This window comes from Jaculus jaculus, chromosome 18 (genome assembly GCF_020740685.1).
Source record: "Jaculus jaculus isolate mJacJac1 chromosome 18, mJacJac1.mat.Y.cur, whole genome shotgun sequence".
Lineage (NCBI taxonomy): Eukaryota > Metazoa > Chordata > Mammalia > Rodentia > Dipodidae > Jaculus > Jaculus jaculus.
The window spans coordinates 12,164,381-12,176,645 of NC_059119.1; the positions used below are offsets into that span (position 1 = coordinate 12,164,381).

Here is a 12,265-nt window from a genome sequence, read left to right on the forward strand (position 1 = left end):
AAGGCACTTGCCTGCAAAACTAAGGACCCTGGTTCAATTTCCCCAGGACCCACATACAGCCAGATGCACAAGGTGGCATGTGCATACATCTGGAGTTCATTGGCAGTGGCTAGAGGCCCTAGAGTGCCCATTCTCTCTCTCTCCCCCCCCCGTCTCAAATAAATAAATAAAATACTTACAAAAGAGAAAATGTGGGGAGTGTGCCCACGTGAACGTGGGTGAGGGATGCAAGCCCGTGTGCATGCGGGCACGGGTACGTGTGCTACGTGTGGGTGCTGCATGTGAGAGAAAGGGACTGGACTCTGCACAGAGGCCCGGGACGGCTGGCAGCCTTGGCAGAGAAGGTCAACGCCTTGCCCAAGTTCAAACTGAGTTTCTTCCATTACCTCACTTACACCTCATGACAGTCTCTGGGGGGTACTGTCAGCCTTTTGTGACCGAGGATCCCGGGGCTCAGGACGGGTTGTCCACGGGTCGCTTAGCAGTGCTTGCTCTGGGTTGTACCGTCATGCTGGTCCCCCTCACCTTTGGGACGTGGGGAGGACCACAGGCAGCTGCTGTGGGCTGTGGGAGTACTTCAGGACAATGGGGTGATTTGAGCTTCTGGGCCTGGCCTGAGGAGCTGCCCTCTTGTAGCCTCATGGTCCAGGGCTAAAAGATCCTAGAAGGCGTGCGTGGGCAGGAGGCCTGGAGCAGCCTTCCATAATGCCTCTACCTGAGGCCACTGGAAGCTGGGCTCCAACCGAGCTCTGGCTCACTGCGTGTCTAGACTAAGGCCGGGAGAAGCCTCAGACTTTCATCTTTATGTCTACTAGCCCACCTCTTAGGAAACTGAGATTAACCTAGAGAGGCGCGAGAGTCAGAGTCTCAGATCATTATAATACCAGCACTTTTCATTTAAAGTGATAGGCTCTGCAGGCGCCCTCTCCTGATACCCCACGGTTCCAGTCTGCTGCCCTCCCCAGCCTTGGCTGCTTTCAGAGTAGGCAAGGATGCCCCCCATGATCTGCATCTATACATTCCTTAACTGACACCTGGCCTCTCAGTAACAAGTTGCCAGTCACTTTAAGGGACTTTAAGGGACAGCAATGTATGGGTATTTTACAGTGTTGAGGACAGACTGAAGGCCTCGTATGTGCTAGGCAGCTGCTCTGCTACTGAGCTCAGCTCCCAGCCCCCTCTTTTATTTTCATCTTGTGTGGGGGAGAGGGGTGCTCTGTCTGAGACAAGGTCTCACTATATAACCCAGACTGGCCTTGACCTCTTGGGGATCCTCCTGACTCAGCCTCTCAAGGGCTGAGATTATAGACACGTGCCACCTGGCCTTCATAGGCATTTTTAAAAGATTTTATTTTTATTTATTTACTTGAGACAGAGAGAAAGAGGGAGAGGGAGAGAGAGAGAGAGAGAGAGAGAGAGAGAGAGAGAGAGAGAGAGAGAATGGGCACACCAGGGCCTCTAGCCACTGCAAATGAATTCCAGACGCATGCGCCCCCTTGTGCATCTGGCTAATGTGGGACCTGGAGAATCGAACTGGGGTCCTTAGGCTTCACAGGCATGTGCCTTAACCACTAAGCCATCTCTCCAGCCCCTTCATAGGCATCTTAAACTGCTCCATGCCGAGCATTGCGCTGGATGAAGACCCCAAGATGGAGATTGTGGACAAGCTAATGGGGCAGCAGCCAACTATAATCACAGGAGTGTTCAGAGTGGGATGTGGTTCTGTAGTCACAGTGGCAGCATTGGGCACACATCGTGGGCCCCACGAGGCTGCTCCATGTATGGGCTCCTTTCATTGCCCAGGGAGCCGTGTGTGTGTGTGTGTGTGTGTGTGTGTGAGAGAGAGAGAGAGAGAGAGAGAGAGAGAGAGAGGGATCTGGGGCTTCTAGTGCTATGACCCTGCTATGCCAGAAGCCCTGTGTGCTGGCTATCATGAGCATTCCCACTTTTCTTTTTTTAAAATTTATTTGAGAGAGGGAAAGAGGCAGAGAGAGAGAGAGAGAATGGGAGCGCCAGGGTTTCCAGCCACGCAAATGAACTCCAGACCCATGCGCCACCTTGTGCATCTGGCTTACATGGGTCCTGGGGAATCGAACCTGGGTCCTTTGGCTTTGCAGGCAAGCGCCTGAACTGCTAAGCCATCTCTCCAGCTTTTCAGATAACAAAACGGAGGCTGTGTGAGAGCTAAGTAACCTCCCCACTACCAGCCTGCCCTCCACAGCCTGAGCTCTTGAGTTGTTCTGTGTTCTGAAGCTGCAGGGAGGGCCGCGTTCCTGAGGGCTGGGCCACCAAAGGGGGCTTGCTGGAGGCGGCGCCATAACTATAGGTGGAGAGAGTTAGTGCGGAAAAAGGGAGGGCAGCGAGGAGGGGCCAGTGGTCTACATACCTGGGCCCAGAGACAAGGCAAGTTGTTGGGCCTAACGTGTGACCTTAATGGGAGAGGCCTCAGGGGAGGAGTGGCAGATAGACAAGGGTCCCTCCTGGGTCTCCTGGGAAGGCCCTGGTTGTCACAGGGTCACAGGGCCCCTGTAGAGGGGAATAGATATCTCCTGTGACCCTCTCCCCTGGCCAGCGGTGAAGAACCAGGTCACCGGAAGCTTCATCCTCAACCCCAAGGGCAAAGAAGCCTCAAGCAAGACCTTCACCGGGCTGGGCCTGGAGTGGGAACGCACGCTGGAGGACACCCAGGACAGCCTGAGGACCAGCGGGCCCCTGCCTGAAGCCATCACCGTCCTGGTGAGTCTCCCCTTCCCCGCAGCGTCCCTCTCCTTCCCTTGTCCCCCCCTCGCGGTCTGTGTAGTAGCCCCCGTGGAGCTTGCCTCTCCTGGGTCTGTTGTAAACCAAGCCTCCTTCTCCTTGGAGCACCCCTCCTTTGAGCTTGAAAATTGGGAGAGTTGGGCTGGAGGGATGGCTTAGTGGTGAAGGCATTTGAGCCAAAGGACCCAGGTTCGATTCCCCAGGACCCACGTAAGCCAGATGCACAAGGGGGTGCATGCGCCTGGAATTTATTTGCAGCAGCTGGAGACCCTGGCACGCCCATTCTCTCTCTCCCTCTCCCCCTGCCCAATTGTTTCTCTTTCTCTCAAATAAAGAAAAATTACATATTTTTTTAAAAACTGGGGTGGCGCATTCGGGAGGCAGAGGTAGGAGGATCTCTGTGAGTTGGAGGCCACCCTGAGACTACATAGTGAATTCCAGGTCAGCCTGAGCTAGAGTGAGACCCTACCTCGAAAAACCAAAAACAAAAGCTGGGAGAGTGACCAGCGAGGAGAGAATGCATGCATGGTGTATGTGTGTGTGTGTGTGTGTGTGTGTGTGTGTGTATGTTCTACCTTGCTCTCAGACCCAGGAGGACACACTCGCCAAGTCTGCTGTCCTTCACACAGCAAAGGAAGTGGGGCCTGGAGGAGGGCTCTTCCCACGTGTCACTGCAGCAATCCCAGCATCAGTGTGCACTGTGACATGGTCAGTGTGTGGGTCCTAAAGCGGCTTTCTCTGGCCTGGAAGTCAGCTGAACTGAGGGCGATATGTGGCAGTGCCTGCCTCTGAGAAAGGGACAGGGCCACTCTTCTTGGCTGGGTTCCATTTCTCCCACACCTTCTTCCCAGGCCTGGGCCATGCTTGTGGGTCAGGAATTGTTAAACGAACACATCAGCCCACAAGAGCTCAATCCACATGTCCTTGTCTCTGGCGGCGATGGGCAACCTCGGGCAGGTTTTGTTTCTGGTCTTGCCCAGTCCTCACACGGTTAGGGGTGACCTGGAGGTCAGGCTTTGGACTATTGATGTCAGCATATTAGTTCCAACCAATGCATGTTTTCCATTCACCTTGTATTTCCACTCACCTTGTATTTATGACCACCCACATACATCTAGGGCCATCTGATTTTCACAAAGGGTGCCAGGTCATGCAAGGGGGGCGATGCATAGTCTCAACAAAAGATGCTCATGTTACTGGATAGTAACATTCCTCTATATATGTCTTGCGGGGAGGGAGGGTATTACCATGGGATTTTTTTAATAATCATGGAAGTTGTTAATAAAAAATTGGAAAAAAATATATAAACAATTTTTTAAAAGAAGCAAAAATATCCGGTGTGGTGGTGCACACCTTTAATCCCAGCACTCGGGAGGCAGAGGTAGGAGGATGGCTGAGAGTTTGAGGCCACCCTGAGCTAGAGAGTGAATTCCAGGTCAGCCTGAGCTAGAGTGAGACCCTACCTCGAAAAACCAAAAAACAAAAACAACAACAACAACAAAGCAAAACTAGTTAGGCATGGTGCACACCTGAACCCCAGCACTTTGGAAGTAGAGATATAATGGGGTGTTAGGGGTTCAGCAAAGTCCTTGAACCCCAAACTCTAAGTTCGTTTCTAATTTTAATCAAAGAACTGAATAAAATTATACTGAGAAAGATAATTATTAAATTATTATATTTACTTAGGGAAGTACAGAGCCAAGGAAAGACACCCAAGTGGCTTGAGGGCTCACGTGTAGGGCCTGTGAAAAACACGGAGAGAAAAGAAAGTTCACAGAGCGATCACCGTGTGGGGAGCTGAAGGGTAAAGAGCCCATGTGGAGAGTAAGGGCTAAGGGGGGGCTGCTCTCCTCCTCTGGACTCGGCCCCACTGGGCCAAGCCAAGGAGGAACTCACGGGCAGCTGGAAGTTCAGAAGTCAGGCTGCACAGGAAGTGTGCCCTCCCCTCTGAAACGTGTTTATATTTATGGTGGTGGGTCCTACCTTCTTGCTCAGGTGAGCCAGAGGCACAGCTGTTTGGTTAGGGTTCGTGGCTGTCTCATGAAGAGGCTAGCCATGGCTGTGACCCCCAAGTTCCTGGGGCTGAACTTGACCAACCACATTGTTTTAAATCCTAGGAAAGACCTCCCTCCCCGGAGGGGCCCAGGTTGTTTGTGGAAAAACGGTTCTAGCTAAGAGATAAGACTTCAGATCACCCTTTGGTCTGTAGCAAGTGCAGACCGTAAGGATGCTTTCGGGGGCCCGGTCACCCTAACTGCCTGAAAGAGCCTGACCCCCCTTTCAGGGGCTGAAGGATCATTGTCGCTTGCACAGTGAGCTTAAGGCCAATGTGGGCTGAATGAGACTCTTGTCTCAAAAAGCAGAGGAGGAGGAGGCACCATATCAGCAACTTTCTCCTTTGCTGGGACAAAATACCCAACCCAAAGCCACTTAGGGAAGACGAGAGTTCAAAATATATGTATATATTACACAAGAGTATATTACAGTTTTAAGGGGCAGTTTCTTTTTTGGGGGGGTGGGGTGGCTTTGAAGTACGCTCTCACTCTAGCTCAGTATTCACTATGTAGTCTCAGGGTGGCCTCGAACTCACGGTGCTCCTCCTACCTCTGCCTCCCGAGTCCTGGGATTAAAGGTGTGCGCCACCAAGCCCGGTAGCAGGGTGGTTTCTCCATGGCGGCTGGGAAAGCACAGCAGAAGCAGACAACCAGTGTTATATCTTCACATCAGCAGAGAAGAAATAGAAAAGGCCAGAACACCAAAGAGAGCTAGGCTGTAACACTGCAAGGCCTGGGGGTTGGAGAGATGGCTCAGTGGTTAAGGCGCTTGCCTGCAAAGACTAATGACCAGAGTTTGATTCCCCAGTACCCACATAAAGCTAGATGTACAAAATGGTGCATGCATCTGGAGTTTGTTTCAAGGCCCTAGCGTGCCCATTCTGTCTTGATCTCTGTCTCCCTCTGCTTAAAAATATAAATATTTTTTAAAATACCCCCAGTGACACACTTCCTCTTGCAAGGCTCCACTTCCTAAAGGTTCCATAACCTTCCCAAACAGTGCCATCCGCTGGGGGTTACACTTTCAAACATGAGGCTGAGGGGGAGGGGGCGCGGGGAGAAATTTTACATTCGAACCACCACGGAACGGCTCACAGAATCGGGGAAAATGTTTCCAAATAATAATCTGGTAAGGGATGAGAAGTGTGGATGTCACAGAGAGTCTAACACCTCGGGACATGAGTCCTGGCCCTCTGCAGAACACAGGTCTGTGGGAAGGAAAGTGCTCATGGGCCTGGTACTAGACCACTCTCCAGCTCTGCACACCATGGGTGATTAGTCTGGGGAGCAGGGGTTCACAGGGGTTCATGTATGGCACCCATTCCAGCTACCTCTGCCCCCAACAAATTTCTGACCCCAAGCCTCTTTGGTTCCTGCTGGCTCTACTTCTCTTTTTTTTTTTAATGTGGGTTTGTATGTGTGTGTGTGTGAAAGAGAGAGAGAAAGAGGGAGATACTTGGCGTACCAGGGTCTCCAGCCATCGCAATCGAACTCCAGGCACAGGCGCCACCTTGTGTGCATGTGCAACCTTGCGCTCTTGTGATATCTTGTATGTCTGGCTTACGTGGGACCTGGGGAGTTGAGCATGGGTCCTTAGGCTTCACAGGCAAACACCTTAACCACTAAACCATCTCTCTAGTCCCCCCTTCTCTCTTTAATCCTGTTTTGCTGCCGCCTGTCTCCCCTCAGGTGCTTCCCCCTGCTGAGGATAGCCCTCACGGCAGCCTGGCCTACAAGTATGTCATCCACGAGGACCTGCTGCCCCTCATTGGGAGCAACAACGTGCTCCTGGAGGAGACGGACAGCTATGAGTGGGCGCTTAAGAGCTGGGCTCCTTGCACCAAGGCCTGTGGAGGAGGTACTGGACTCTCCTTGACCCTCTAGTGCCTTGCAGGGAGAGCTAGGCTGGATGGTGTGGGGGGGGGGGAGTTCAGGACCCCTGAGGAGAACAGGAGTCAAGAGCAGGTGGAGGCAACTCAGGTGTCTCCATTTGACATGCACCTGCTCACACATCCATTTGTTCTTGAAGATTGGCATAGAAGATGTTCCTGGCAGAACCTTGGATGGGGCTGGGATTTGCAAGAGCAAAGGACCCAGGGCAGGTCCTGTGCCCCTAAGAGCTCATCTTCTATGGAGAGAGGCTGCTGTCCAAAGCCACTTCCCACCAGTACCGATGGAGGAATGTGTCTTGCAGAAAGTGATTTGGACAGGCAGGAAAGAGTGGAGAGGCTCGGAGGGAGGTGGGTTCTCCAGAAGGTAGCTCATCTGGGGATAGGGCAGGGCTGTTTGGAACAGGTTTCAGAGCGACCTGCCCTTCACAGGAATCCAGTTCACCAAATATGGCTGCCGGCACCGCCGGGACCACCACATGGTTTCACGGCACCTGTGTGATCACAAGAAGAGGCCCAAGCCCATCCGCAGGCGCTGCAACCAGCACCCGTGTGCCCAGCCTACGTAAGTGCTCTGTGCGGACAGGACCTGGCCCCTGCCTGTGTCCCCCCTGCTCCAGAAAGAGGCTGAGCCTGCTCCCCTAGCGCTCCCCCGTGCAGACAGCTTGCAGCCAGGCTCCTCTACACAAGATGGTATAGACATTATCAGGAACTCCCCTTGTCAGCGGATGGAAGGCTGCTATGTTACCTCCCATAGACAGGAGCTGCGGCAGGGTTTCCCAAGTGATACACGGGGCTCATCGATACCCCCAAATCATAATGCTATATATTACCTCCACCTGGCATGGTCACTGAGAGTCCCCCAACAAAGTCTGTCTAGCCCCTGGTTGGAATTTTCTAGCCTGAGGACACAGGCAGTTCTGAGCACAAAGTCATGCTCTTGGGTTATTACCCAGGCGGGCCTGCAGGAAGAGGTGAGAGCTGGGCTTGAGGAAGAGGAAAGATGAGGCCTCGGAGCCTATGACAGAGCTGCCCCTGAACCTGCCCGAAGAGCAGGGCTGGTGGTGGGTGAGAAGGTAGATGCCTGGCAGGGAACCTTCTCCACCCCCTGCTTCTCTGAGGAGCCTTCCTGCCTAGGCATGGGGGAACCTTTAAGCCTGTTCTCCAGGGCCACGCATGTGATCAGGGACCAGGATGGGAGCCGATGGCGGTGTTCTCCTAGTGCCCAGCCAAGCTATGACACCCAGCCCCTGCTGTGTCCTGTGTCCGGACGTCATCGCCTTCCTCTGAACTTTCCCTCTGCTTGCGACTTCACACTGTCACGGTCTTCCCACAAACTAGCGATGGCGGGCTGTGCATGTTCCACACCGAGTCTCCGGGTTTGCTTGTTCATTTGGAGACACAGTCTTGCTATATAGGTCTGGCTGCCCTGGAACAAATTATTCAGCCCATGCTGACATCCAGTTGGCGGTGATCTTCCTGCCTCAGCCTTGCCAAAAAGACAAGGAGTCGAGGCTACCTTCCCACCATGCGGCCCCCCCCAGGGGGTTTTGGCAATTGCCTAACTCATGCCTGGCTCTGCTGCTAGGAGGCTTGTAGACCCCTGCAGAGCTGCGGCGGCATGTGAGAAAGTGGGGTGTCGGCGTGTTTGGGCCACTGTGGCTCAGCACCCAGGTCAACGTCCAGAAAGAGGAGCATCAACTAATTATTCACGGGCCATTGAACCAATCCCGGCTTAAACATGGGGAAACTGAGGCTGAGAGGGGCTGATAGCTGGCCCAAGGCCCCTCAGGGGCCAGGGTTTAAATGTTTACCTGTCCCTCATACGAACAAATAGCAAGGAGAGGTCACTCCCGGCCAGGAGGCTAGGGAGCTTGGTGGACCCTTGTCCCATCCCTAGGCATTCTGAAGTGCAAGTCCATCTTTCACCTCCTGTAGCCTTTTGGGAGTGGGAGACAGTCCCTGGATTTGGGGGGGAGAAGTGCCCCCTTGATCCTACTTCATGTCACCTCTGTCCTGTCTGTCTGTCTCCAGCTGGGTGGCAGAGGAGTGGGGTGCCTGCAGCCGGAGCTGTGGGAAGCTAGGAGTGCAGACCCGGGGGGTACAGTGCCTGCTGCCCCTCTCCAATGGCACTCGCAAGGCCATGCCGGCCAAGACTTGTCCAGGAGACCGACCTGAGGCCCGCAGACCCTGCCTCCGCGTGCCCTGTCCAGCTCAGTGGCGGACAGGAGCCTGGTCCCAGGTGAGTGGTCCATAGGCGGTGGAGGACGTGTGGGACAGAGGTCGGTCTGGGTAGGGGAGGCTCGGGGGGGGGGGGCGGGGATTCTGGTGTTTCTGCAGTCAGAGCATCTGGCTGGGTTTCCCACATATGATGGCTTTTCTGAGAAGGAAGTAGGGTAGCTTCGGGGTACCCTGGGCTGGTATGGGTCTGCGCTAAGCCTCTGGGTTCCCTTGTGTACGCTCTAAGCTTCTGTGACGTGGAAGCACAGCTCATCCCCTATGTCCCAGAGAGAAAAGTCAAGCACATTCTTTTTCCCCCGAGGTAGGGTCTCGCTCTAGCCAGGCTGGCCTGGAATTCTCTATGTGTGAACCTGCCTCTGCAGGCCGATATTAAGTGAATCAAATCCCAAGACAATTGAATGTCTCAGAAGGGCCCATAGATAGGGACCCTGTCCCCTGGTTTTCCTGGTTTATGGAGTTGGAAACTGAGCCAATAGGACAGCAGTTGGTGCAATCCAGGCTTCCACGTGCTCTAGGTCATGTCCAATGGTGGGTCATGACAGGAGAGCTTGCCAGAGTGGCACACGCCTTTAAGCTTAGCACTCGGGAGGCAGAGGTGGGAGGATCACTGTGAGTTCAAGGCCAGCCTGGGACTATAGAGTGAGATCCAGGTCACCCTGGGCTAGAGCAAGACCCTACCTGGAAAAGAACAACAAAAGAACCAGACACAGACCAGGCAGTGGATCTAGGTGGCAGTAGCTGGAATGGGGGTCACAGAAGTCCCTTTTTGGGGACTAGTGTTCACTGTTTGGGTTGTGGAAGTCCTGCAGGGCACTGAGCTCGGGAGGCAGGTTTTCATCACTGGTTCGGGAGACGACTGTGCTGGGCACACTCCAGGTCTTGCATGCCCATCCGGTCTAGTGAAGGTGTGACATCCTCCTTAGTACCCTTTCTGTCCTCAAGCTCTCTGGCCTGTCCTCTGCCTCTCCTTCCCTTCCTCTGCTCCCACACTGAGGCCGGGCCCCTCCTGCTCCTACTCAGTGCTCTACCTCCTGCGGAGAAGGCATCCAGCAGCGGCAGGTGGTGTGCCGGACCAGTGCCAATGCTCTCGGGCAGTGCGCGGGGGACGAGCCAGACACCGTGCGGGCCTGCAGCCTGCCCGCCTGTGCAGGTGAGCAGACGGGATGGGAGGCCTGGCCCAGCTCCTGCGACCTTGACCGTGCTCTCGGCCTTGTCTCATACGCACCCTCGTCCTTAGGAATCTCAAATCTGGGTTGAGCATCCCTAGCCCAAAATCCAAAATAGTCTGAAATGGAAAACTTCTGGAATGCTGACAGGATGTGACAAGGGGATAATTTCACCCCGGGTCTCACGGGGAAGGGACAAGTTGTGATCAAAATGCAATACCGCGCACAGTTTAGCAAGCATCCTTGAGGGGAAAAGGACCCTTCTGCTGTGGTACACAAATTTGTTTCGTTCCCAAAATTATTTCACATACCGTGTACATACCATTTACACATACCATGCAGTGTGTGTAAGAAACAAATGTGTGTTAAGATTTAGGTCCAAGATACCCCATCATGCTTATGAAAATATTCAAAAATCTGGGGCTGGAGATACGGCTTAGTGCTTAAGTCGCTTGCCTGTAAAGCCAAAGGACCTAGGTATGATTCCCCAGGACACATGTAAGCCAGATGCACAAGGTGGCACATGCGTCTGGAGTTATTTGCAGAGGCTGAAGGCATGTTCTCTCTCTATCTCTCTCCTTTCCTCTCTCTCTCTCTGTCTGCCTCTTTCTGTCAAATAAATAAGCAAAAATGAAAAATCTTAAAAAAATACATTAAAATCTGGAGCCAGGCATGGTGGCATATGCCTTTAATCCCACCCAGCACTTGGGAGGCAGAGGTAGGAGGATCACTATGAGTTCAAGGCCACCCTGAGACTCCACAGTGAATTCCAGGTCAGCGTGGGATAGAGTGAGACCCTACCTCAAAAAAACAACAACAACAACAAAAAAATAAAATTAAAATTAAAATATGAAGAAAAATTACAACCAAAATATTCTGGTCCCAAGCATTTCGAATATGGGGAAGGGGGGGCGCACCTGTACCGCCGCCTCTCTATGCTCACAGGAGAACCTCAGAACTCCACGGTGAAGGCCAAGGACTGGGACCATGTGACCACGGAGGGTCAGTGGGAGCCCCAGACTGGGCCCCTGCCTTCCACAAACAGAATATCAGCAAGTAAGTGCAGCCCGGGCTCTCCTCCCTTCTCCCCATGCCTTTCTAGGATACGCACACCCGTCCGTGGGTCATGCTGTCCGGGCCCACGACGTCCTCTGTGCTCCCCAGATGCTTCATGTGGACAGCCTTTTGTCCTAGGTTTGCTATGACTCCTGTGGCGACAGTACCTCACCCAGACTAGCTAAAGGTCGGGTAGGCTCTCTCACAGAACGGCTGCACGCTTTGGGGCTCAGAGGTGCCTTTTGATGGCCGTGCCCTGCTCCGTGGTCAGCTCACACTCATGTGACAGGGCTAGCCATGTCTCCACATACCCCCCTTTCTGAACAGGAGCCCCAGTTCTTCCTGTGCTCTTTCTGTCCGTTCATCCATCTGTATGTGAGCAGACTTGCTGCTGAGCACCTGCTAAGCTACGCCCCCTTTCCAGCTTCTAGGATTTTCTGTCACTCTCTCCCCAACCTCGGCAAGAAGCCGAAGGAACAGCCCCCACCCCTGCTCTAGTTACAGGACGGGTGGCTGTGTGACTTTGGGACAACCCTTTGACCTCTCTGCTTCTCAGCTCCTGCGCTGAAACGGAGCCTGGGGCCCCGAATTCTGATGTTGGAACTTTGGCGCCATCTACAGGCCACCAGCATCAGATCAGATCAGAGAACTGCTCCCCTGAGCCTGCCTACCCCCCTTTACTTACATAAGGCGCGGAGAGTTCTAGGGATTTGTCCAAGGCCCCACAGCTTTGGGGGCTGGGTTCAGCGCCCCACGGGCGTGGGTAAGAGGGGTCGAGGCTACCACTTCGATCCAGCCCAGGGTGCTCAGGCCGCACCCCAGACTGCCCAGATTCGCAGTGCCGATTCTGCTGCTGAACCAGGCGGGGTGGTTCGAGGGTTTCCCCACGCACTGGAGTCCTTAAAGGGAGGGTTCGTTTCAGCAGTGTTAGCCCTGCCCGCCGCACGCCTCCCTCCCCGGAGGTTCCGATTCAGTAGGTCTGGGCCGGGCCTAGGAATTTTCCTTGATACCAAGCTTCCAGGCAATGCTGATCTGCTTGTGGGGAGCCCCATTTGTGGACCCATCTCTCTGGGGGGGGGCAGTCTTAGTTTCCCTCCTCAGG

General features: G+C 53.8%; 1 protein-coding gene across 2 annotated transcripts in view; it reads left to right on the forward strand.

Annotated features, from left to right (window-relative positions):
- The window catches only part of Adamts14 (ADAM metallopeptidase with thrombospondin type 1 motif 14), a 78,485-nt gene that overhangs the window by 63,745 nt on the left and 2,475 nt on the right, over positions 1-12,265 (forward strand). For both annotated transcript variants that reach the window (XM_045137415.1, XM_045137416.1), the window contains exons 16-21: positions 2,573-2,736; positions 6,501-6,669; positions 7,133-7,265; positions 8,735-8,942; positions 9,962-10,091; positions 11,053-11,163. In XM_045137415.1, the coding sequence (XP_044993350.1) occupies positions 2,573-2,736; positions 6,501-6,669; positions 7,133-7,265; positions 8,735-8,942; positions 9,962-10,091; positions 11,053-11,163 (915 nt within the window). The remainder of the gene's footprint in view (positions 1-2,572; positions 2,737-6,500; positions 6,670-7,132; positions 7,266-8,734; positions 8,943-9,961; positions 10,092-11,052; positions 11,164-12,265) is intronic.